The 27,247-nt window shown below is 40.0% G+C and overlaps 1 protein-coding gene across 1 annotated transcript in view; it reads right to left on the reverse strand.

The window, feature by feature from the left end:
• LOC115133544 (phospholipid-transporting ATPase ABCA1-like) overlaps positions 1–27,247 on the reverse strand; it is a 293,869-nt gene that overhangs the window by 223,635 nt on the left and 42,987 nt on the right. The window contains exons 7-11 of the mRNA XM_029666848.2: positions 26,507–26,704; positions 17,286–17,366; positions 16,828–17,035; positions 7,897–8,036; positions 5,663–5,779 (exon numbers count right to left, since the gene is read on the reverse strand). Coding sequence (XP_029522708.1) covers positions 5,663–5,779; positions 7,897–8,036; positions 16,828–17,035; positions 17,286–17,366; positions 26,507–26,704 — 744 coding nt within the window. The remainder of the gene's footprint in view (positions 1–5,662; positions 5,780–7,896; positions 8,037–16,827; positions 17,036–17,285; positions 17,367–26,506; positions 26,705–27,247) is intronic.

Consider the following 27,247-nt stretch of genomic DNA (forward strand, 5'->3'; position numbering starts at 1 on the left):
CTCCTGACCTTTTCGAAAAATCAGTTCAACCATTCTGTGTCAGTGAGAATGGAATACTTCATTTAGGTTTGAAGAGGTACATCTGTAACATGCAGAGAGATGTATTGTAAACAATGCAGTGTCTTTATTTTAGAGTAAATAATATTTGTAAGGGGTCACTGAAATTCAATTGTTTAAACATGGCATATATGTTCTACTACTCTTAACGTTCAGTGGCATTTGGACCAGATTGTTGCATATATGCCATTTAACCTTGGCGTCCACGTGTCAAATGTCATTATCCGACATGAGAAGGTCTTCAAACGAAAACAGCCAAAGAAAACTCAAACCAGCCCTCCTTAGCATTTTCTAATAATAATTTCTGCTTGACATTTTGCAAGATGGTCACTGGTTTAGGCGTCTACTAAATGGCAACTGTTAATAATCAGTTGCTATTTTACTGTAATGTAATGTTGAATTGATGTTGTAAACCTATAGTTTTACCTGTTGGCAAGATTTGAACTAGTTATATTGAATCTAGGGGGCGCTATTTTCATTTTTGGAAAAATAACGTTCCCTAAGTAAATGGGCTATTTTGTCAGGACAAGATGCTAGAATATGCATATAATTGACAGCTTAGGATAGAAAACACTCTAAAGTTTCCAAAACTGTAAAAATATTGTCTGTGAGTATAACAGAACTGATACTGCAGGCGAAAGCCTGAGAAACATCCAATCAGGAAGTGACTCTTATTTAGAAACCTCTGTGTGCCTATGCGTCCCTATTGAGCAGTGAATGAGATATCAACCAGATTCCTTTTTTTCTATGGCTTCCCTAATGTGTCTAGTGTCACAATACATAGTTTCAGGCTTTTATTTTTTAAATGAGCCTGTACTTCAACATTGCGTCAGTGGTCAGCTGAAGTCTCTCAGAGTGTTTTGTGCGTAAAGGACAAATGCGGCCATTGTTTCTCTCTTTCCTACTAAGAAGCCATCTGTCCCGGTTGATATATTATCGAATAGATATTTGAAAAACACCTTGAGGATTGATTATAAACAACACTTGCCATGTTTCTGTCGATATTATGGAGCTAATATGGAATATTTTTCGACGTGGTCGTGACCGCAATTTCCGGTCGAATTCTCAGCCAAACGTGAAGAACTAAATGAGTTATTTCAGCTACAAAAATAATATTTGGGGAAAAAATTAAAAAAAAACTAAATTTGCTATCTCACTGGGAGTCTTGTGAGTGAAAACATCTGAAGCTCATCAAAGGTAAACTATTTAATTTGATTGCTTTTCTGATTTTCGTGACCAGGTTGCCTGCTGCTAGCTAGGCATAATGCTATGCTAGGCTATCGATAAACTTACACAAATGCTTGTCTTGCTTTGGCTGTAAAGCATATTTTCAAAATCTGAGATGACAGGGTGATTAACAAAAGGCTAAGCTGTGTTTCAATATATTTCACTTGTGATTTCATGAATATGAATATTTTCTAGTAATATTTATGTCCATTGCGTTATGCTAATTAGTGTCAGTTGATGTTTACGCTCCCGGATCCGGGATGGGTAGTTACAATGGTAGAGTTTGAGAATAGTGCTTTTACTGAAATAGTATTGGAAATTTCCTTGTTAGGTTTGAATTTCATTTATCTTACTGATTTTATTTTACTGCTTTCTCAATGGCATAAGTCCTGAATTAGTCAAGAAAATAGCAAGTATAGCTACAGTAAATGCTATGGGAAACACTTAAGATCAAGCTGGTAAACATGAAGTTCCCTATCCTAATCTGAACTGTCCCCTCTCCCCTATGCACATGTGTAGATCTGAAAGGATTGAATGGGTGTAAGCAAATTGGTAGTAACTTCATCTTGCCCTTTGACAGTCAAGGTGTCAGGTTCGTCGTATGAATCAGACCAAGGCACAGCCTTATAAGAATGAGCACTGAACAAACTAACCAAAATAACAAAACGACACGTGAAGCTATACAAATGAGTGCACAAAGACAACTTGCTGTAGAAAAGAACCCACAAACACAAAAGGGAAAATGGCTACCCAAATATAATCCCCAATCAGAGACAACGATAAACAAATGCCTCTGATTGGGAACCATATCAGGCCACCATAGACATACAAATACCTAGACCTACAAAGCCCCTAGACATACAAAACCCCTAGACAATGCAAAAACTAGCATACCCACCCTTGTCACACCCTGACCTAACCAAAATATAAAGAAAACAGAGATATCTAAGGTCAGAGCGTGACACAAGGTGAAATTTTCACCATATTGCTTAGACCTATTCAATCCTCCTAGATCCTTTCTGTGTCTAGGGGCAAGGGGTTCATTTGGGATTTAAGAGATTCTCTTTCTTCAGCTCGGCTGATAACTCAGCTGTGCCATGATTGCCATCAATGTAGAAAGTTGCCAAAACCTTGAGAGACCTCTGGAGAAGATGACATACCAGCAGAGCTACCCATTCTGAGGGGAGTCCAGTCGGCCGCCACTCGGAGGGAGAAAATGAAGACAAAGGAGAATTGCCGGGTCCATTTGTGTAAAGGTTAGGGCTAGGGTAATGAATACCCTGGCTATATGGAGCGCTCGGCTACGTTCTCCCCTAGCTGCCCATAAGCTCATTTCAGGTGACACGGGAGTAATGTCAGCTTCAAGGGAACAGGGAAGCTAATCCTCTTCCCTGACTGCCGAGGTGAAAGTTACGCAGCACTTACCCATAATTACTTTCTTTTTCACTATTTCCATATGCTACAATAAATGTATATTTTTCAGCTGAATTAGTGTTAAAAACAATTTATGGTGGGAAATGTAGGAGTCTATTGTTGAGAGATATCAGGTAAGAAAAGCAGTTCTCAAAGGTTGATAAATATTCCTAGTGGAAACAGTATACTCTTTCTTTCTTGCTGCAGGAGGATATTTTCAACATCAGACAGGAAGGCTTGTGTACAGTACGTCATTGAAAATGAAAGTGGACAAGGATTATTACAACGAATTGATAAGGATATTAAAGCTCTTTTCAACTTGATTAATTTATCACTTACATTAAACGTTCCTATTCTGTTAACTAATACCCAAATAATGTTGTTGACTCGTCCTGTACTCATATTTGTGGCCAAAGCATTAATTGGAGAAACAACACTTGAAAAACACAGTATTTTACAAATGTTCCATCCCAAGAATAAATCCCTTTTCTCCCGGGTAAACCGGTATTTCCTGCCAAAACCAGAAGTGTCATTCAAAAGCATTATAAGGCATAAAAACATAAAAGCCCATATATATATATATAGCTAGCGATGTGCTCTCTTGGGTAAATAAATTAAACTAGCTCCTTTAGGCTAATCTTTTTGAGTGTGAACTGTATTACTGTATTGTATTATACTGTATTATATGGACTGGAATTACGCACATCGTTCAAGCCATGATAAAGCAGAAGTGAACCTGCGATTCTGGTGCCGCACATGCGGTCTACAAAGTTACATGTACAGGCTAGAGAGTTTGATCAAATATTTGAAAACAATAGTGCCTGTTTGTATAATTAGCAGGCTGACACATCTATACCTTTCACAATATTTCCTCTAATGTTATTAGCCTACCTCCTCTTTCTCTCTCTAGTGTTGCTTCACTCCTTCCTTGCTTTTACCAGTTCAATTAAATACAGTTTTGTTGTCCTTATCTTCATCATTCTAATGACATCCTTGAATAATATAGGAATAAAATTAGATGCAGAAGGCTTTTACTTCTCTTCAGGAAGATTGAATGGTTATGGGTATGAATAAATATCTGTTATAGCCATCGTGCATTCGCTCTTCTTTCAAACTACCCATGAGTTCAATTGGCTTCTGTATTTAACATTTAGCAAAAAAGAGCTTGTGTCCCTCTTTGAATAGTATATTGGTATAAGAAATGCTAAAAATATAATGTCCAGCAAGCTATTCTAGTCTAGCTTTTCCTGCATGGGACTCCAAGAGCTAAGGAGCATCCTCTACAGGATCGGTGTCCCCCCCCCGTGGGACGGTTGAGCTAACATAGGCTAACGTTATTAGCATGAGGTTGGAAGTAACAAGAACATTTCCCAGGATATAGCCATATCTGATATGGGCAGAAAGCTTACATTCTTATTAATCTATCTGCACTGTACAATTTACAGTAGCTATTACAGTGAAAGAAAACCATGCTATTGTTTGAGGAGAGTGCACACTTATGAACATTAAAATGTATTAATTAACCAATTAGGCACATTGGGGCAGTCTTGATACAGCATTTTGACCAGAAATGCAATGGTTCATTGAATCAGTCTAAAACGTTGCACATACACTGCTGCCATCTAGTGGCCAAAATCTAAATTGTGCCTAACCTGGAATATTACATTTGGAATATTACATTCTCTTGCGTTTCAAAGATGATGGTACAAAAAATACAAAAAACATGTTTTTTTACCAGATCTAATGTGTTATATTCTCCTACATTAATGTCACATTTCCACAAACTTCAAAGTGTTTCCTTTCAAATGGTAACAAGAATATGCATATCCTTGCTTCAGGTCCTGATCTACACGCAGTTAGATTTGGGTTTGTCATTTTAGGAGAAAATTGAAAAAAAGGGTCCGATCCTTAAGAGGTTGAGAGGCCAGCAGAGCACAGGTGTGTGCGTATTGCGCAAGAGACAGAAGCTATAAGTTAGAAGCATATTATGCATAAGTCATCATTAATTAGCTAAATATAGGGCTAATACTGCATTGGATGTATTACGTGAAAGAGGTAGGCTAAGATGTCTATATATAGGGCTATATATCAATTTAGAACAGGATTATCTATTTTGGATGCAATTTGATTAGAGTTGATGGAAAGAGAGAAGGACGGCAGGAGAGTGCTTGATAGCTGTTTTAAAACTGCAGCTGCAGTTAAAAAAAATGATCATCTGTAAAATTAAAAACAAGGTGACCCCTGAAAGCCAGATGGAGATGGGTAAATTAGATGAGCATTCAGTCTTTATATTACTGTAGCATAGGCTATGCTGCAGCAAATGTAGGCCTCCTTGTCACAAGAAAAAAAGTTACCATAATGAGATGATAGGTCTACATGCATTGTGAACTGTTCTCCATACTGAGATAGACTGTCTGTCCCCACCCTGAGTGTTGATTCATCATGCAGAGGCCAACGAGAAGCGAGATTTAGACATTGGAAATAATTTAACAGTTCCATTTCACGCCATGCTGTTTATATAAATAATTTATTATAATTTACCGGTTTCTCGCAGTTATTTATCCCGGGAAAAGGGAGTGGTTTTAGGCTGTAAATCCCGGGAAATCTCGGTGGTTCCCACCCTTCAACCCTAGTATACTCCCACACTGTTCTGTTGTTGGGCTATGTCCACACCACCCCAACACAGAAAAACTGATTTTTAACATACTTAATTACAATTTTTTGGAAGGAAAACTATTTAACTCATATTGTAATTAATTGCAGTTCATATTTCATAGAAATCTGGAAACACTGGACAGTTACTTTAACATTAGACATAGTCACCATAGATAAGACACTGTGACACTGATGCATGTATGACAAGTCACTCAGCCTTGTCTAACATCGGATACATGTAAACCAGCTCTCCGGTGCAGTACAGTACATCAAATATCCGTGTTTCTATTGAAGGAGTCATAAGTCTTACCCGCAGTGTAGTGACTTGGCGGCCATTTTGAAAGTAGTCCCAAACAAGATGTCCGAAATCCTCCCAAGCATCCGCCAGCTCTTTTATCATGGCCAATGCATTGAATGTGCTATTTGCCTTAAACAAGATAGAGAGATGTACAGTATGGTGATTAAAAAATAGAAAATGCCATATCTGTTTGTCCTCCAATTGATGGAATTCCCACTGTGCTATCTAATTTATTTTGTAGCCAGTCCGACCTTGAGAACATACTGCTTCTTCGTACTTTCACCTAACCCCCAGGAGACTCATCTGATTCATATACCCCCCATTGTGACTAATGTAAACAGGGTTATTTAATCCTGAGCACTGAGATGTAAACAATCGGCCTGTGCCGAGTGTAAAGACGGGCCCCTATGCCAAGACCGAGCCGGTCACTGTGAAGTTGGTGGATCCGCTAGAAGTCATTATCTCACTGGATATTCTCCACATCCAATTCCCTACAGCTTCTCAACATTTGTTTGTTTTGTTTATGCCGTTGTCAAAATGATGTTAATATCGGAAGAAACTTCATGAAAAATACATTACATTTTCCATCTCCCCCGAGTGTGTTCTCCATCTCCTCTTCCTAGTTGTTTTTTTGGAGACGGGTTCATAGCGTATATCATCACGTTTTTATTTACCAGCTAATGTAAATGCCAACTGATTTGTGGAGTGAAAATATGGAAATAGATACAATGGCAAAAGTTTTAATTGTACAAGCTACTTACATAGACACCCAAGTAATGTCACTTACCAGGTTTGTACATTTTAGGAAATATTAGGGAGTAAGTGTACTACATGAAAGTAAATGACACTGATAAAGTGTAAAGAATAAACGTCCATGACACTGATATGAGTGTAAACGTCCATGACACTGATACGAGTGTAAACATCCATGACATTGATACGAGTGTCGAGTGTAAACATCTATGACACTGAAATGAGTGTAAATGTCCATGATACTGATACAGTATGAGTGTAAACGTCCATGACACTGATATGAGTGTAAACGTCCATGCCATAGAAATGAGTACATATGTCCATGACACTGATTTGAGTGTAAATATTCATGACACTGATATAAACGTCCATGACACTGTAAACGTCCATGCCACTGAAATAAGTATAAATGTCCATGACACTAATATGAGTGTAAACATCCATGACACCGACATGATTGTAAACGTCCATGACACTGATACAGTGTGAGTGTAAACGTCCATGACACTGATACGAGTGTAAACGTCAATGACACTGATACGAGTGTAAACGTCCATGACACTGATATGAATATAAACGTCCATGATACTGATACAGTATGAGTGTAAACGTCCATGCCACTGAAATGAGTGTAATCATCCATGACACTGATACGAGTGTAAACGTCCATGACACTGATACAAGTGTAAACGTACATGACACTGATACGAGTGTAAACGTACATGATGTTTACATTCATGTCAGTGTCATGGACGTTTACTCTCATTCCAGTGTCATGGACGTTTACTCTCATTCCAGTGTCATGGACGTTTACACTCGTATCAGTATCATGGACGTTAACTCTTGTATCAGTGTCATGGATGTTTACACTCGTATCAGTGTCATGGACGTTTACTCTTGTATCAGTGTCATGGACGTTTACACTCGTATCAGTGTCATGGACGTTTACACTCGTATCAGTGTCATGGACGTTTACACTCGTATCAGTGTCATGGACGTTTACACTCGTATCAGTGTCATGGACGTTTACACTCGTATCAGTGTCATGGACATTTACACTCCATGACACTGATACAAGAGTAAACGTCCATGATACTGATACTAGTGTAAACATCCATGACACTGATATGAGTGTAAACATCCATGACACTGATAAAAAAGTAAACGTCCATGATACTGATACGAGTGTAAACGTCCATGACACTGAAATGAATGTAAACGTCCATGACACTGATATTAGTGTAAACGTCCATGACACTGATACAAGAGTAAACGTCCATGATACTGATATGTGTGTACACGTCCATGACACTGAAATTAGTGTAAACGTCCATGACACTGATATGAGTGTTGCAGACATCAGTTTACTTTCAGTTCTCTTCACTGACTTCTATTCAAATTGACTCTAGCAGACATATTTCACTTTTATGTTTTTTTTGCTGGTCCAGCGCCTGAACCGATGTGCATACAATATGAGTTTCTCTTTTACTTACCTCTTTGACCATTAGTCGAGTGGCAGGTGTGTCAGGGGTGTAGAGGACCTTCCCTTGGATTAGGGGCCGAAACATAGTCCAGACAACATGTAGGCCAGGAGTTCCCTCAATAGTATCAATCAATATTTTGCAGAAGGCACCTGGTGAGAGAGAATACACCTGTTAATAACTTCAAAATGGAAAAATGCAATCTGTCTGAACGAGTACATGGGCCAAACTACTCAATACAACACACGATAAATGAATGATATCTTGATAATAACAAACATCAAGAACATTTTATATTGGCATCACATTTTATCCATCTGTTACCATCAAGATTACCATCAAAATGCAAGTTTGTTCATCTGTTGTGTTTCAGGGTTAGAAGCCTAAAATTAAATATCCATCCCAAATGGCACCCTATTCCCTATAGTGGACTACTTCTGACCAAAGCCCTATTGAAAAGTATTGCACTATATAGGGAATAGGGTGCCATTTGGGTCTTAGTTTAGAGAAAGGACAATCTGAATGCTGAATATAATGGATGAACCACAGAGTACAATTACAAGGATCGCCAGAAATCTGCTGGAAATCACAGCAAACCAGTACGTCACTGCTGAGATAATAAACAGTCATTTTAATAATAGAAGTAGCAGGCGATATGACACAATCGGTCAAGTTTGAACTTTTCACTATGCAGAGGATTTAATGTAATTACCACACTTCAAAGAACCCAAACGACTCCATTAATGTGTACCTAATAACACAATGTCTGGGGAGAGAGGAATGGAGCAAGACATTTGTACGGTAGTCTAGCTGAATACATAGGAGATGGGGAGTGCTCAACACGGAGGGAGAAAACAAGTCAATATGCTCAGCTGCAGCGGGATCATTATTAATTTATCCAATCTGCCAATGTGAATACTGCTAGGTCGGTTGGAGTGCTTTGTAGGTTATGCAGAGACATAGATCTAAGGGAACAGCACAGTGACAGGTGCTGCAACCTTCATTTGTGTGTGTTTCTCTAGGGGTGTGCGGATGAGTCTGTCTGTCTTGCTCAGCATCTCTGTGTATCTGCCTGTCTGTCTGCCAGCCTGGCTGTCCTTCTCTGACGGTGGTCTGTCCGTCCATCTGTCCTATGTGTAACTGCGTCTTTGTCTAACGGTCTGTCCTGCTCTGTGTTTCTGTCCGTCCGTCTGTCTGGGCTCAGGTGTGTATGTCTACACTTGGCTCGTCAGCTCGACCCAAAAGACTGTTCCAACTCCTCTACCACAGTGCTCTCTTCACAGCTGGCTACCTATCACGCCGTCAAAGATTTTAGTGGCCATTTGCAGTGCAGGATGTGCGATAAACGTTTGCCTTTTGCCTTGCGGCAATCCCTACTCAGGTGCTCCGGGGAGACTCTGTCAAGAGCTAATGGCCGCCCTCACTGCAGCCAGCTGTTTCCCCCGACCACACAGATGTCATTTCCTAAAATCACATTGCTTAGACAGGAAGTACACAGGGACACATGGCTTGTAGCTTTCCGTCCAATAAATATTGACATCAGGATGAATCTCTTCCGCCCATTCTTATCCGTACGAATATTTATCTCCCCCAAAACTGTGACTCACCATCGCATTCTGACCAAAGGTTCCGATTTATCACACAACGGTGAGGAACTGAATCCATATTTTACACAGGGAGCTGCAGCCAAGTAATTGCTTAGAGCGTTTAGGCAGCCCCTCATCTTACCTAGCAAATTTAATCAATTTGAGTTGTACCCTGGAGAGTGGATCAACTCGGCACAGCGCAGAAACAAGACAACTCACACACACACACAGTCAGTCACACACCTACCTAACTGGGCTAACACACACATCACTCACTCAGACTTCACCGCTTCTCTTGCCCGCAACAAACATCTCTTGCGTCCAACATTGAAATAGAACTCTCTAGAATATGTGTCATTCAAGCAGGAATTTCTGTTACGTGAAAGACAGACAATTCCTTTTGTCACTCACACATAACACACATGCACACACACACACACACACACACACACACACACACACACACACACACACACACACACACACACACACACACACACACACACACACACACACACACACACACACACAATGCTCCACTGCCACTGTACTGCAACTACAATATCAATCTAATCAATATTTTACAATCATGCCAGTTCACAGAAAGAGCCTCCCTGTACAAAACTACACCAATAAAAATACAACAGCTAAATTACTGTGTCATTCTGTATTATATAGGCTTTCAAAATCAAAAATGTCAATGGCCTACACACATTTTCTTCTACGAATGAATAGATATGTGATTCTCCAGCACATTGGTGGTTGTAAACGATCAATCGAAAGGGCTAATCTCATTGTGGGAGAATCTTTTAAACAAAAATACTGTTTACTGCCAAGGAAAGAAATGTATTACACTGTTATTTGCCTTAATGATGCTATTGGATGGTGCCGAATGCCATCATGAATTAATTTGGGAGGGATAACAAAATTGAGTATTTACCAAATGTCTTTTCTAGCCTTTATTGTTTCTATTTTAATATTCCTCAGAGTGCACTTGGAGCCTTGCAAATGTTTATTCCATACCCATTTACTTTACATAACAATAAAAAGAGGCAAGAAAAGCTATTAGCATGCCGGCAGAGGTGTTTGCGCTCATTTCAAATGGCTGCTGCATTGTTTTACTAATTTGTAGTGGCACCAGCACACGAATCCACTTTAGAGTGTAACTTTATTCCTGGGAAGAGTCAAGCTTATTAAAATCGTTCATTTTTTTCTGTGGATCCTCAAACGAATAGGCAATTAATGGAATTGGATTGTGCAGCCCCTAATTAGTATAACTCCAAAGACATCACACTTGAGAAATTGCGATCTGTGGTAAGCAGAGGGACAAACATTTGTGTAATGAGGAACTCAGCAATGTAAATAAATAGCTTGATTTGATGGGTCAGGTTCTAGACTCCTTTTTTTTTTGGTTTGGGGGGGGGGGTTATGTTGAATATTGAAAACATAGGATCTACTTGCAGTGAAGCCGCTCAACATCTAACAATTAATTAATTAGTCATCTAACAGACTCCCACCCAGAGTGACCCACAGAAGCAACTAAGGTCAACGTCCTGCACAAGGGCAAATCGACAGATCTCCCACAAGGTCAAAAACGGGGTCCCGAACCAGCGACCCATCAGCCACCGGCCCAAGCTCACAACCGCCAGGCCACCAGCCTTCCAAGATCCCCCTCCCAGCAGTTCTCCAAGAGTTGCTCCGAAACCACCCGAAACCCCCCCCCCCCACCCCCAAATATACATATATTTTAATAATTCCATTCCGCACCCCCAATACCCCTCATACAACTCATACTCCCTGTAGCATGGAATCGTTACATCAAAAATCACTTCCCAACTTGTTTGTATTCTGTACGGCACAGCTGTCAACATCCTCGTCCTCAAATGAAACTGGTAAACTTTCCTATTTATGCTATTTCTATTCCTCCGCCAGTTTTGATCCTTTATATTGGGAAGACATCTTCCCTACCTCCTCCCGCTGACCACCAGCCTCCTCCATTTTTGGGGTAATGCTGTAATCAATTGGTTGTAATCTTGGATTGAGCTGACCTTTCCATACAATTCTGATAACTCCATGAAAGACATAACTCTACCATTCCAATTTACAATATCATTTACAAACAAAACACCCTTTTCAAACAGCTTTTCCATAAATACAGTTATTTTATCAACCAGCACATTTGAGTTCAGCCATAATATTTGTTGTACTATTTGTTCTCTTTTCAGGGGGGTGAAATTGACAATTTAGCTAGCTCTGCAATGCTTGTTTGTAAAAGAGAGATACTTTGAAAAAAGTTTTATTTTCTATTAATCGAAAAAGAGACATGGCAATCTGCACAAAGGCAAAATGGCCATTTTTCAACAATGGATGAGTTTTTCTTAGTAATCTATTTGAGAACCATTTGGATAAGTGAATCTTTTAGAGAGAGGTTTAGAGCATTTATATTTTATAATCGAAACCCACCCAGTTCATATTCATTATATAGATAGGTGCACTTTATTTGTCTTGTTTAGCATCCCAGAAAAAGCTAAATATTTTTTTGCTCATATGATTTGAAAAACTAATAATCAGTAGTCGGCAGTGCCATAAGTAAGTGAGTAAACTAAGATATGACTAAGGCGTTAATTAGTGTAATTGTTCCATAAAAGGACAGGTATTTACCTCTCCAAGGTTGCAGGATCTTGTCTATTTTTGCAAGTTTTCTAATGAAATTCATTGTGGAGAGCTCATTTATATATTATGTGATATGAATACCAAGTATATCTACTTCACCATCAGCCTATTTTATAGGTAAACTGCAGGGTAATGTAAAAGCTGTATGTTTTAAGATCTAATACATAATATTGTACACTTATGTTAATTACGTTTTAGTCCAGAGAGTCCAGCAAAGTTATGTACACCTTCAATGAGACATTGCAGGGATCTATCTTGTGGACTTAATATAAAACTTGAGTCATCGGCATACACCTTTGTTTTTAAGCCTTGGATTTCTAATCCTCTAATGTTATTTGATCTGATTTTAATAGCTAGCATTTTGATGGCCTTAACGAATAGATATGGTGACAGCGGACAACCTTGTTAAACTCCTCTTGACACTTCAAAACTCTCTGAGGAGTAAACGCTATTTACTATTTTACACTTGGGGTTGAGATACGTTACTTTTATCCATTTTATAAGAGAATCACCGACATTTTAAAAATCACGGCATTTATAAATAAAATCCAACCTTACTTTATCAAAGGCCTTTTCATTTTCCGCTATAATACCAGGTCTGGCTTCTTAGATGTTTCATGTTGTTCTATTATTCATAGTAGTTGTCGTATATTCTCTCCAATGTATCGTCTATGTAAAAAACCTGTCTGATCAGGATGAACAATACCTTGTAAAACCTTTTTAATTCTGAGTGCTATCCATTTCACTAGTATTTTTGCATTACAGCATTGAAGTATAAGAGGCCTCCAGTTTTTTAGATAGACTGGATCTTTATATTTGCCATCTGGATCTTGTGAATAATAGAGAAATCAGACTTTCCTGCCAGACTAGCAGACTACCATTTCTATAATAGTAGAGTATTTAAAACAAGCTAACAATGGAGCTTTGAGTATTTAAAAAAAGGCTTGATATACTGTATCTCTACCGGTATGCCATAAAGCCCTGGGGTTTTTCCAGACCAAAAGGATTTAATAGCCTCAAGAATTTATTCCTCTGTAATTTGGCATTTGCACTAATCTTTCTGTAGACTTGTTAATTTTCATTTTTTGGGGGAAAGAATTCCTTACAGTAATTGTCATTCAGAGGGTGAGAATGAGACAGAAAAGAGAACATCTGCTTAAAATATTTAGCTTCCTCTTTAAAATATAATTTAGAGAATCATAGATGACATCTTTAGAAAATGAGTTTCTTTAAATTATTTTTGGTAGTGTTCTTGTGTTGAAGAATTTTTCTCCATATTCCATCCAGTTTGTAATAGACTACATTAGACCGTTCTTGAATCTTGAATCACTTCTTTTTGTTTTCCTTTAGCTTATTTTGGATCTCTGTAGTTGTAACGTGTACGCTGGGAATCGGGAAGCAAGTACAGGAGGTGGCTTTAATAATAAATAACACAAGGAAATAAACTAGGAACATGAGTAGCGTATAGACATGAAACACTGAAACAGAAACAATAACGACTAGGGAAAGAACCAAAGTGAGTGACATACACTGCTCAAAAAAAATAAAGGGAACACTTCAACAACACAATGTTACGTCAATCACACTTCTGTGAAATAAAACTGTCCACTTAGGAAGCAACACTGATTGACAATAGATTTCACATGCTGTTGTGCAAATGGAATAGACAACAGGTGGAAATTATAGGCAATTAGCAAGACCCAGGTGGTGGCTGCAGGTGGTGACCGCAGACCACTTCTCAGTTCCTATGCTTCCTGACTGATGTTTTGGTCACTTTGAATGCTGGCGGTGCTTTCACTCTAGTGGTAGCATGAGACGGAGTCTACAACCCACACAAGTGGCTCAGGTAGTGCAGCTCATCCAGGATGGAACATCAATGCGAGCTGTGGCAAGAAGGTTTGCTGTGTCTGTCGGCGTAGTGTCCAGAGCATGGAGGCGCTACCAGGAGACAGGCCAGTACATCAGGAGATGTGGAGGAGGCCGTAGGAGGGCAACAACCCAGCAGCAGGACCGCTACCTCCGCCTTTGTGCAAGGAGGAGCAGGAGGAGCACTGCCAGAGCCCTGCAAAATGACCTCCAGCAGGCCACAAATATGCATGTGTCTGCTCAAACGGTCAGAAACAGACTCCATGAGGGTGGTATGAGGGCCCGGCGTCCACAGGTGGGGGTTGTGCTTAACACCGTGCAGGACGTTTGGCATTTGCCAGAGAACATCAAGATTGGCAAATTCGCTACTGGCGCCCTGTGCTCTTCACAGATGAAAGCAGGTTCACACTGAGCACATGTGACAGACGTGACAGAGTCTGGAGACACCGTGGAGAACGTTCTGCTGCCTGCAACATCCTCCAGCATGACCGGTTTGGTGGTGGGTCAGTCATGGTGTGGGGTGGCCGCACAGCCCTCCATGTGCTCGCCTGAGGTAGCCTGACTGCCATTAGGTACCGAGATGAGATCCTCAGACCCCTTGTGAGACCATATGCTGGTGCGGTTAGCCCTGGGTTCCTCCTAATGCAAGACAATGCTAGACCTCATGTGGCTGGAGTGTGTCAGCAGTTCCTGCAAGAGGAAGGCATTGATGCTATGGACTGGCCCGCCCGTTCCCCAGACCTGAATCCAATTGAGCACATCTGGGACATCATGTCTCGCTCCATCCACCAACGCAACGTTGCACCACAGACTGTCCAGGAGTTGGCGGATGCTTTAGTCCAGGTCTGGGAGGAGATCCCTCAGGAGGCCATCCGCCACCTCATCAGGAGCTTGCCCAGGCGTTGTAGGGAGGTCATACAGGCACGTGGAGGCCACACACACTACTGAGCCTAATTTTGACTTGTTTTAAGGACATTACATCAAAGTTGGATCAGCCTGTAGGGTGGTTTTCCACTTTAATTTTGAGTGTGACTCCAAATCCAAACCTCCATGGGTTGATAAATTTGATTTCCATTGATCATTTTTGTGTGATTTTGTTGTCAGCACATTTAACTATGTAAAGAAAAAAGTATTTAATAAGCATATTTCATTCATTCAGATCTAGAATGTGTTATTTTAGTGTTCCCTTTATTTTTTTGAGCGGTGTATATAGGGAAGGTAATCTGGCAGGTGATGGAGTCAAGGAGAGTCTGATGAGGCGCTGGTGCAAGTAACGATTGTGACAGGTGTGCGTAATAGCGCATAGAGAGGGAGTATACGTGACAGTATCCCCTCACTGATGTGTGGCTCCTGCCGCAGGACACCGACCAGAGGGACGATCCCAGGAACCAGGAGCGGGCCAGTTGCCTCTGCTGAGGCGCGGGAACCCGTCGAGCCAGCTGAGGCATGGGAGCCCGACGAGCCAGCTGAGGCAGGTGATGGAGTCCAGGTGAATCTGATGAGGCGCTGGTGTGCGTAACAATGTTGACAGGTGTGTGTAATAATGATCAGTCTGGTGACTTCAAGCGCAGTATACATGACAGTAGTATCGTTTTTATTGCTAACTACCTGTGCTATTAGTTTATGTATTTCCCTTGTTCTTCTTTTCTCTTTAGACAGAAACTGCTTTTTTATTATTGATGAATTTTGAATTGAATGACCTCTGACTCTCTGGGTTTTTAGTTTGGCATCTTCTGACCTTAAAACAACTTTAACTCTCTGAATAAATCAATAAACAGAACAGTCAAGGGCTCTGCTGCATTTTAAAGCATGACCGTTTGTCGGGAAAACAGAAACCCAAGAAACGGGCTACATATTTATTTCATGTTGTTGGGATTAGCAACCATATGTGTATGCCCAGCAGGTAACTGTTGTACTAAATGGATTTGTTGTCATTGGAGGAAGCCTATTGCAGCCTATTTTTTAACAAATCATCAGTGTTCACAGGAATTATACACATTCCACTTGACAAATGTGACATTTGAAGCATTCATGAATGTCATTTCTGAACATAGTTCAGTGCCATGTCTGTGCTGTGTATACGTACTGTACATTACACAACATGGCTAGCTGTTTGACAGAACAACTGATCGAAGAACCCTTTTCACAATAATAATACGCTATTTCAAGGCTTGATATTGTTTAAGACAATATATAATTATTTTAAAATGTTCAAAAACGTCTATAAATATCACAATTGCCATATGCGTTTCCACATGGACTGTTGAACAACAAAATTCTTTTACAGTAAAATATAATTTACTGTTAATGACTAACATTGTTAAGGAACATTGAGGGAAAGTTTTGTGACCTCTGATACAAACATTGTATGAAGGTCATCAACTATTTTGTGTTTTGGGAACCTATTTTTTGTATTGTCCCCACCAAAAAATATGTTCTGTTAACATCAGAGGAATTTTTTTTTGCACCCTAATACAAACATTGTATAATTGTCTACACAACTGGACAGATGTTGTGTTATTATAACTTTTGGAGGGAATGTTTCTTATACCTTTACCACAATTAAATTAAATGTTCTGGGAACATTCACAGAACCAAATTTGGCTTACTGGCAGGTGACTATACGACAATACAATACACTGTATCAAATAAAAATATAAGAACCATTTAGTGTCACAAAAATATAACATTTTGTGTCTGCTTCATAGTGTATCATCTGGTAGAGAACAACACCAAAACTGTTATGACAGTTTGACAGTACTTGTTTTCTCAAATATTTTCATAGGTCAAGGTATTGTGAACTATTAACAATACTTACTGGAACTGCGGTTCCTGGAATCAGATAATTCACTGTTTTCTGTGTAGTTCCTCGTCAGTCCAGAGGCAGAGAAATTCATGGTGGTATTTCTGGAGTTGGAGTCTGGAGCTTTGCCACATAGTAGCATGTTCAGACTACCTAACGCATCCGCTCTGAAATCCAGCGTGTTAGCAGACTTGAACAGTATTGAGTTCTGCAACTTGTTCACCTGTATTGGTGAAGGGTGTTATTACAACAACAAATGATCAGAAAATGGCAGTGTAGTACTTCATTTATTTGACTTGAAGACAACAAATTGATATGATTCTATCCATTATCATGCAATTGCTCAATAGACTTGTCTTGATATTTCCATACAGTGAGACATATAGGGGTTACTGGGTGACACATACTGAATGTTACTAGATTTCCATGTAGGCCTACTATCCTTTCAGATGGTAAATAACTACCACACCAACCTCATCAATCACATGTAATGCATCTTCTGTAGTTCTCCTCACTAATCCAAATGTCTCTGCCGGATTCACATCCAAAGGTAACTAAATGAGGGAATAAGAAGTTGATTTAGCAAATGTTGTTGAGTAATATCCAAAACATAATGTGTATTTGTTTTTAACAGGCTTAAGGGTATTAAAGGGGATGTTCAGTATTTCACAACTTTATTTTTTTTATTTTAAATGTTACCTTTATTTAACTAGGCAAGTCAGTTAAGAAAGAATTCTTATTTTCAATGACGGCCTAGGAACCGTGGGTTAACTGCCTGTTCAGGGGCAGAACGACAGATTTGTACCTTGTCAGCTCGGGGATTTGAACTTGCAACCTTCCGGTTACTAGTCCAACGCTCTAACCACTAGGCTACCCTGCCGCCCCATGTAAGATGCATGGTTCCTCAATCTGAATTCAACTGTTGCCCATAACTCCCATCGCTTTTAGCTTACAAGTTAGCTGATGTAGTGGGTGTTTAAAACCATGGTGTAGTCCATTGTAGCCAATAGACTACTTTCAGAGTGAGGAACCATTTAACATAAAGTTGTAAAATACTGAACTTCCCCTTTTAGCTAACACCTCAAATGTTACATCAAACACCTCAGGTGTTAGCAATAAAAGTGGCCGACAGAGAGTATTTCTGTATTTCCTTGTTCAGGTGCATGTCCTCTCAGTTTAAAACAATGGTTGCTTGAGGACAAACAACACCATATTAAGTATAGTAACTGTTACATTGGAAGAAAAAAAACCTAGACAAGGCATTTTTCCAATAGTGCTCTCCATCAAAATGTGTTAACTTAGTTCAAACATGGCCAAGAACAATATCTTCCCCAACAGTGCAGTGATCGTTTTAAGTGGATGTGTTTTTACTGAAATGGTAGGAATATGATTCATATCCATACCATGTATCTGATGGCTAGAGCACAATGGCCCAAGGGAGCCCAGCCACTGTACATGTCCTTAAACACTATCATTTCCATGTGTCCGGAGTATGTTGACATGAGTCCCTGGTGACCTTCACTGAGAAAAACATATCTCAAATTGAGAGAGAGAGAATCTTAATCCCCCTGAGTTTATGAAAAGTATAAGCCACAAAGTGTTTACGAATTCAAGGAAGTGTCACTCGAATCCCCGTTTATCCCGGCAATTGAGGCAGCCCTTATTCTGAGTACATTAATTTTGGTTCAATTTTAACCTCGGCAGCAACACTCAAGGAAGCTAAGACAAGCTGATTGGAAAAGCATGGGCATCTCACTCAGGAAATTTTGGGTGAAACAGCTTGACATCACAGCGAAGTAGTCAATGGGCAGAGAGAGAGGTCTTGGGCTGTATCATATTAAAGGCTTTAAAAGTAGACCCATGGCACAAGGCAATATCTCAGAGCCATTTGATAAACTGTATGATGTTACAGTCTTTATTTCACACGTTATGTGTCATTTCTCAGCTGTGTTTCCAAAGGAGGCAAGAGCATGGTATGGGGTTACAAAAATAGAACATTAATTTCCTTGTGGACTAAAGAAACTACAAAGGTTAGTAAGACAGTGACCTTACTAGATTTAATGGGTACTGTAACTTCTTAATTAAGGAATGCCCAAAAATGACCACTCAGGTTTGTGTTGTTTCAGAGTTCATAACACCCAAGCAGCACATTATGTTACTGAAAATATATACAGTACCAGTCAAAAGTTTGGACACACCTACCGTAATTGCTGGACTATTAAGCGCACCTGAATATAAACCGCACCAACTGATTTTTAAAAAAAATATGTATTTTGTACATAAATACGCCGCACATGTCTATAAGCCACAGGTGCCTACCGGTACATTGAAACAAATTAACTTTACACAGCCTTTAAATGAAATACGGCTTGTAACAAAAATAAATAGGCTTTAACGAAATACGGCTTGTAACAAAAATAAATAGGCTTTAACGAAACGTGGCTTGTAACAAAAATTAAACTGCAGCCTACCAGTAAAGTCATTGGTCACTATCTTCCTCCTCCTGTGCACTGAAACCACTGAAGTCATCTCCTTCGGTGTCGGAGTTGAATAGCCTCAGAATTGCTTCATCTGATGTTGGATCGTTTTCATTGTCGCTCTCGTCACTTTCATCCGGAGGCAAATTCCCCGCTGAACTGCCCTCAACAACACGCAGCAGTCCAGCCTTTCGAAACCCGTTGATGATAGTGGATTTTTTGACAATGCTCCACGCTGTCAGGACCCACTGGCAGACTTGACCATAAGTGGCTCTTCGCATGCGGCCCGTTTTAGTGAAGGATTTCTCCCCACTTGTCATCCAAGCCTCCCACTGAACACGGAGCGCCACTTTAAATGCACGATTTACACTGATGTCCTGTGGCTGCTAATACTTTGTTGTGCCCCCAGGAATCACATCTGGAATTGAGTTTGTCCTCTTGATGGCTTCTTTCACAGAATCTGTTATGTGGGCCCTCATGCTGTCCAACACGAGCAATGCCTTGTTCTTGTGAAAGAATCCTCCCGGTCCCTTGCCGTAACACTCCGTATGCCATTCATGCATTAGGCCTTCCGTCATCCATCCTTTCTTGTTGACTTTCATAACAATTCCTCTCAGGAATGTTTCTTTTGGCATCGTCATGTTTAAAAATCAACATCGGTGGAAGCTTTTCTCCCGAAGCCGTGCAGCTCAGAACACAGGTGAAGTGCCTTTTCTCCCGAAGTCGTGCAGCTCAGAACACAGGTGAAGTGCCTTTTCTCCCGATGCCGTGCAGCTCAGAACACAGGTGAAGTGCCTTTTCTCCCGATGCCGTGCAGCTCAGAACACAGGTGAAGTGCCTTTTCTCCCGATGCCGTGCAGCTCAGAACACAGGTGAAGTGCGTTTTTTCATGCCCAGTTGTTTTCAGCGTGACAGATGATTCACCTTTCCTGTTGACAGTCCGAGTGAGAGGCAGGTCAAACGTCAGAGGAACCTCATCCATATTTATGACGTCGTGCGGGCCGATGGAATGCTCCTCTACCTTTGCATCAGTGAATTTGCGGAAGTTTGAAACTTTTTCCTCGTAGTCGGCAGGGAGCTGCTGACACAGACTCGTCCGTACCCTGATGGACAGGCCTTTACGTCTCATAAATCTTAGACACCACGATGGTCCACCTCTAAAATCCTCAAACTTCATTGCGGTGGCGATTGTTTTGGCTTTCAGTCGGATCTGCACAGTTGAAATACCTCGGCCGTCTGCTCTCTGTGTGTTGACCCAGTCTTCAAGCTCATTTTCTAGTTCGGGTCATCTGCTTTTCTTCCCTCTGAAAGCTTTTGTCGTCTTTTTGCACTGAGGCAGTTCCTCACGCTGCTGTTTCCAACGTCTTATCATTGACTCATTAAGGCCAAGCTCCCGTGCAACAGCTCTATTCCCGTTTCCAACAGCCAGATCGATCGCCTTCAACTTGAAAGCTGCATCATATGCATTTCTCCGTGTCTTTGCCATGATGAGGGTGACAAAATGACTACCGTAATCAGAATGATGGGAAGTTTGAGCGCGCTCGATTTACGTCACATTATGTGACGGTGCTCAGTTTTTTGGCGGCATGAATCTTGTGAAAGCGGGAAAAATCCATAAATTAGCCGCGTCATTGTATAAACCGCGAGGTTCAAAGCGTGGGAAAAAAGTAGCGGCTTATAGTCCAGCAATTACGGTACTCATTCCAGGGTTTTCTTAGTTGTTGCTATTTTCTACATTGTAGAATAATAGTGAAGACATCACAACTACGAAATAATCATAATCATAATAATAATAATAATAATAATGGAATCATGTAGTAACCAAAAAAGTGTTAAACAAATAAAATATATTTTATATTTGAGATTCTTCAAAGTAGCAACCCTTTGCCTTGATGACAGATTTGCACACTCTTGGCATTATTTATAATAATGTTATATTATTGTCACAAAATGAGTCAGGGACAAAAACTATTGTTCCTGTGTAATTCCATGTCCTTTCAAATCATATAAAAACTAATAAAACTGGTTATTATTATATATTTATCCTATGATAAGTGCTACGTAGGTTGTAGTGTTTACACAGTACACCGAAAAGTCTGTACTTTTTCGATACTAGAACATAGTTCGGTACTAGAATTGTTTTTACTTTCAGTACTTCCGTGTGTCTCACATCATATATGGATTGAGAGCATTGAGTCTGTCTAATATTTTGTCTGAATCTTCTCAGTGAGCAGTAGTAACAAAGTTTATAGATATACTGACAAGATACATGTCTCTCCGCCCTAACAATAGGAGCCGTTGTCCACAAAGCGGCACGGCAGACTTTCTATCTTCCGCCTATCCTTTCTTTGGATTGGTGGATACATTTCGTTATTGTATTCCATTTTTGAAAATTTGGTAAAGGTTGTTGACGTCAACTGCTGGTATTAAATGGAGAGAGATGCTATGATACTAGCCTCACGCCATGAATATGCATAGCCGGCAGCATGGCTTCTTCTAATGAAAACATCATACCTCTACGCCCGCAGCTTGTTGACAAAACTGTCTGCAGAAGCGAACTATGGGAATACTTTGATTAGGAGATGAGGACCAGCCCACATAAACTATTTTTTATTTTATTTTTATTAAGCAAAATGTGACCAAAGCAGTGCAGCGCAAGGGAGATTTAGTTCCAAAATGACATAAATGACACATTTTACACGTTAGATTTGCATTGTAACGTTATTATTAGACTACATTTTTATTATTTTTGAGTGACAAAGAGATCAACATATATTCAGCATGATATTCATGTTAGCTTTATAATATGATTACACAACCCAAAGTAATTTGAAATGCACTGATAACTTGACAGTAATATACAGTATTTAGACTATTTGTCTAGACTTGCTAGCAGTAGCCACTAGCCAGCAGGGTTGTCACTAGTTACCACAGCCACAAAGTCACAAACCCCGCCTATTTCTATAATTTATTTTCTTGAATTGTGATTTTAAACCTAACCTTAACCACACCGCTAACCTTATACCTAATCCTAACCTTAATTTAAGACAAAAAAGCTACTTTTATGAATCATAGAGGAGCAAATGAACCCTGATATGTATTAAATTACATTTTAAAACGGCTTACATGTAATTGTAAAACAAAAAAGTATCCGATATGGTTTCGCATCTGGAAAATGTAAGGTATTCTTCTGTTATTTAATATGGTGTTTTATTTTTGCAAGAAATGTAATATAGAATAGAAGATATTCCATTTATTTTTATTTGTTCTACCAGTTATCAACATATTGTTAAATGTAAAAAATAAATACATAGGCCCAGTGGTTATTCTGTGTCTTTACCTAATACATTTTTTTTATTTTGCTGTGGTATCGTTTTGTTATCAAATATCATTTTACTATTGAGTATCGTTTCGGTATCATGATACTAAACCTGGAATTGGTTTTGAGGTAAAACATCTGTTATCATAACAACACTACTAGTTTGTAAGATGTTAAATTATATTTATACTGTTGATGCCATTGACATAATGTATTGTACTTGTTCCGACAGCCATCAGTGCTCAGGCAACAGGTAGCCTTGCAGTTAGAGCTTTGGGCCATTAACCGAAAGGTTGCTTGTTCGAATACCCAAGCCGTCTACGTGAAAATCTGTCAATGTGCCCTTGAGCAAAGCACTTAAACTTAATTTGCTCCAGGGGCACTGTACTGCTATGGCTGATCCTGTAAAAACGTCACCTATCTGTTGTATGCGTTTTAATCACTGTGTGTATTCTACACCGGTGACAAATCCTATTTGCCCTATGGGGATCAATAACGTTTTTTGAATTAAATTAATTTAAGGTCAAAACATCTTATTTTCATACATCTCTAACCTACTGTGCACCTTGACCATTGTATGACAGAAGTAGAGAGCACCAGTTACTTACTATGACCTCACTATCTATCGTGCACTGTGCTAAGCTGCAACAAATGTCCAAATCACCCACTACCACTCAACTCTGTCTCGATAAACCCTGTCTCTTTTTTCTTTCTTTCTTTAAGTCCCTTTCTTTATATTTTTGTTATCAACACTTTTCCGCAACTCCCATCTCTCTGAGTGTGAAAGAATGTTTTTCCAGCTCCATTTTGCTCGGAGCTTGTCTGGCTTTCTTGTCTATGACTGAAAATGCCTCCGGGCTTAAGTTGCTCAAATGGCATTTTTTCCCGCCTGTGTACTTCTTGCCTTATCATTTATTTATTGCTTTTGCTGTCCTATACACTTTCTCTCAAAGATAAACTTGTGCACTCTTTTGTAGCCTCCACTGTAAATAATGTTTAAATGAAATCAAGAAAATATCCATTTTTATTCAAACAAATTGAATTGCTTTTACTTTACTACGGCCACTGGAGAAGCATAGAGAACAAACTTCAATTAAAGAGGTAAATGCAAACATTTTGGCTTTGATGCTCTAGAGCCAAAAAGGTTCCCCTAAATGGACAGATACAATGCATTCGGAAAGTTTTCCGGACCCTGTCCTTTTTCCACATTTTGTTACAGCCTTATTCTAAAATGGATTACATGAAAAAACAATTTGTCAATCTAAACACAATACCCCATAATGACAAAACGAAAACAGGTTTCTAGACATTTTTACAAATTAATTAAAGTAAACTGAGATATATTATTTACATAAGTATTCAGACCCTTTGCTATGAGACATGAAATTGAGCTCAGGTGCATACTGTTTCCATTGATCATCCTTGAGATGTTTCTAAAACTTGAATGGAATCCACCTGTGGTAAATTAAATTGATTGGACATGTTTTGGAAAGGCACACACCTGTCTATATAAGGTCTCACAGTTGACTGTGCATGTCAGAGAAAAAAAACAAGCCATGAGTTTGAAGGAATTGTCTGTAGAGCTCCGAGACAGGATTGTGTCGAGGCACAGATCTGGGAAAGGGTACCAAAAAATGTCTGCAGCATTGAAGATCCCCAAGAACACATTGGCCTCCATCATTCTTAAATTAAAGAAGTTTGGCACCACCAAGACTCTTCCTAGAGCTGGCCTCCCAGCCAAACTGTGCAATTGGGGAAGAAGGGCTTTGGTCAGGGAGGAGACCAAGAACCCAATGGTCACTCTGACAGAGCTCCAGAGATCCTCTGTGGAGATGGGAGGACCTTCCAGAAGGACAACCAGCACTCTGCAGCACTCCACCAATCAGGCCTTTATGGTAGAGTGGCCAGATGGAAGCCACTCATCAGTAAATGGCACATGACAGACCACTTAGAGTTTTCTAAAAGCCACCTAAAGGACTCTCAGACCATGAAAAACAAGATTCTTTGGTCTGATGAAACCAAGATTGAACTCTTTGGCCTGATTGCCAAGAGTCACGTCCGGACGAAACCTGGCACCATCCCTATGGTGAAGCATGGTGGTGGCAGCATCATGCTGTGGGGATGTTTTTCAGCGGCAGGGACTGGGAGACTAGTCAGGATTGAGGGAAAGATGTACGGAACAAAGTACAAAGAGATCCTTCATAAAAACCTCTCCAGAGCGCTCAGGAACTCAGACTGGGGCGAAGGTTCCCCTTCCAACAGGCCAACGACCCTAAGCACACAGCCAAGATAATGCACGAGTGGCTTCGGGACAAGTCTCTGAATGTTCTTGATTGGCCCAGCCAGAGCCCGGACATGAACCCGATCGAACATCTCTGGAGAGATCTGAAAATAGCTGTGTAGTGATGCTCACCATCCAACCTGACAGAGCTTTAGAGGATCTGCAGAGAAGAATGGGAGAAACTCCCCAAATACATGTGTACCAAAGCTTGTAGCGTCATACCCAAGAAGACTCAAGGCTGTAATCGCTGCAAAAGATGCTTCAACAGAGTACTGAATAAAGGGTCTGAATACTTACGTAAATTTAAGTTTTATATTTGTCTAAAAACCTGTTTTTGCTTTGTCATTATGGGGTTTTGTGTGTAGATTGATGAGGCTATATAATACATTTTTTAATAAGGCTATAACAACAAAATGTGGAAAAAAGTAAAGGGCTTTCCAAATACACTGCATTTTGCCCAGAATTGACCTCATTTGACTAAAAGGGATACAACTCCCAACGCCCATGAGCAAAAGCATTTTGTTTGCCGAAAACTAGGTATTGTGTGGTTCCATGAGTTTAGTAACTTAACTTCCATCCAGCCTCTTTAACAGAGCAAAAATCTCAGCTTCTCAGGCTTAGGGAAAATCTCTCACCTTGGGTTTATTCAAACATACTTTTCCCCGACAGCCGTCCAAACCGTTATACCACCATGCCAACATATTGAGACAGATACACTCTCACATATTTCAAATGTGCAATAAACAACGCAGGTTAAGATGGTGATTGTCTTGGACAGTTTTGACCTTAGGATGCTCTGTTCGATGCAAGATTGAAAAAGTGAACTCGCGGAGACAGTGAGATTCAGTAATGAAAATACTCCAGAGAAAATGATCTAGAATATTAACCTAAATGATTGCCGACTCCACAATATTGTATAATATTGTATATATCCAATTCAATGCACTGTTGATGCCCTTTGGTTTACTGCGAGCTAAAAGGAATAAGTAAGTCCAATTTAATGTTTTCTTTGCTTCTTAGAAACTATGCAGCTCAATAGAACTAAAATATGTATTATTATACAGCAGTATTAAGTTGAGTGTTACAGCTGCACAGGATGTGCCTGCAATTTGACAGTAACAAGCTCCAATTGACTACAGTCTAAGAACTCCTTATTTAGCCTTAATATTTGTTCCCTACTTGGTGACATGTGGATGTCTTGGACTGAAAATAGCCACTAATTGCAAATCACCAATATGCCACATGCCACAACCATCAGCCAGTGACTACCATAGATTTCAAACCATTCAGATCCAAAAGAGAGAAAAGGTCAGTGAAATACGATGCTGCTCCATTACATGCACTGTGTGTCACAGTGAAACAAACAACACATTTCAAGATGGAATCTGCATTAGGGGAAACAGCGCCACTGTTATTGCATCGAGCAGTGTGGGTATTCTGCTGTTCTATCGCGTGTGCCATGATGTCAGAGGGAGAAAAAAAACAGTGTCAATTGTTTGCTGTAACATCTTTGTTGTTGTAATATCCCAAACGGACGTGGCCGTTTCACCATTAAGGATTCCAGGCGGAAGGTAAATTGACAGCATTCAAGTTGTAAGCCTAATTCCAATTACTTACGTTGGTGAGTATCTTGCTTGTATTCAGGTTTTGTAGGAAAACTTCCTTGGCTCGTCTCATCTGTTGTTCTGGGAGGGAGCAGCTGACATTCTGAAAGGCCTCCTTGTCAGACGCGCTGGTGAATTCCACATATCTATCAAGTGTTGTTCCATTGCAGAGGGTGGTTCTCAGGTCGTCTTGCCTTGAAATGCCCATCATCTTGTTAAAGGATATGAGGAGTGTCAGAAGTGAAAGAAACCTATCTGATTCAGTTTTCAGTTTTTGTACTTTGCACATATGCACATGAGCAGACAGACACAGACAACACACACACACTACCCCCGGCCCACGCACACATTAGACAGTGAGTGGAGGAGATGGTGATCTCCTAATCCTTGTGCATTCTATCTGAACACCCTTGTCAGGGAATTGTGTACTGTCACCCGATGTTACAGGAAGGCCATAAAGATCATCAAGGACATCAACCACCCGAACCACTGCCTGTTCACCCCGCTATCATCCAGAAGGCGAGGTCAGTACAGGTGCATCAAAGCTGGGACCGAGAGACTGAAAAACAGCTTCTATCTCAAGGCCATCAGACTGTTAAACAGCAATCACTAACATTGAGTGGCTGCTGCCAACACACTGTCATTGACACTGACCCAACTCCAGCCACTTTAATAATGGGAATTGATGGGAAATGATGTAAATATATCACTAGCCACTTTAAACAATGCTACCTTATATAATGTTACTTACCCT

This window comes from Oncorhynchus nerka, linkage group LG8, assembly GCF_034236695.1.
Source record: "Oncorhynchus nerka isolate Pitt River linkage group LG8, Oner_Uvic_2.0, whole genome shotgun sequence".
Classification (NCBI taxonomy): Eukaryota; Metazoa; Chordata; class Actinopteri; order Salmoniformes; family Salmonidae; genus Oncorhynchus; species Oncorhynchus nerka.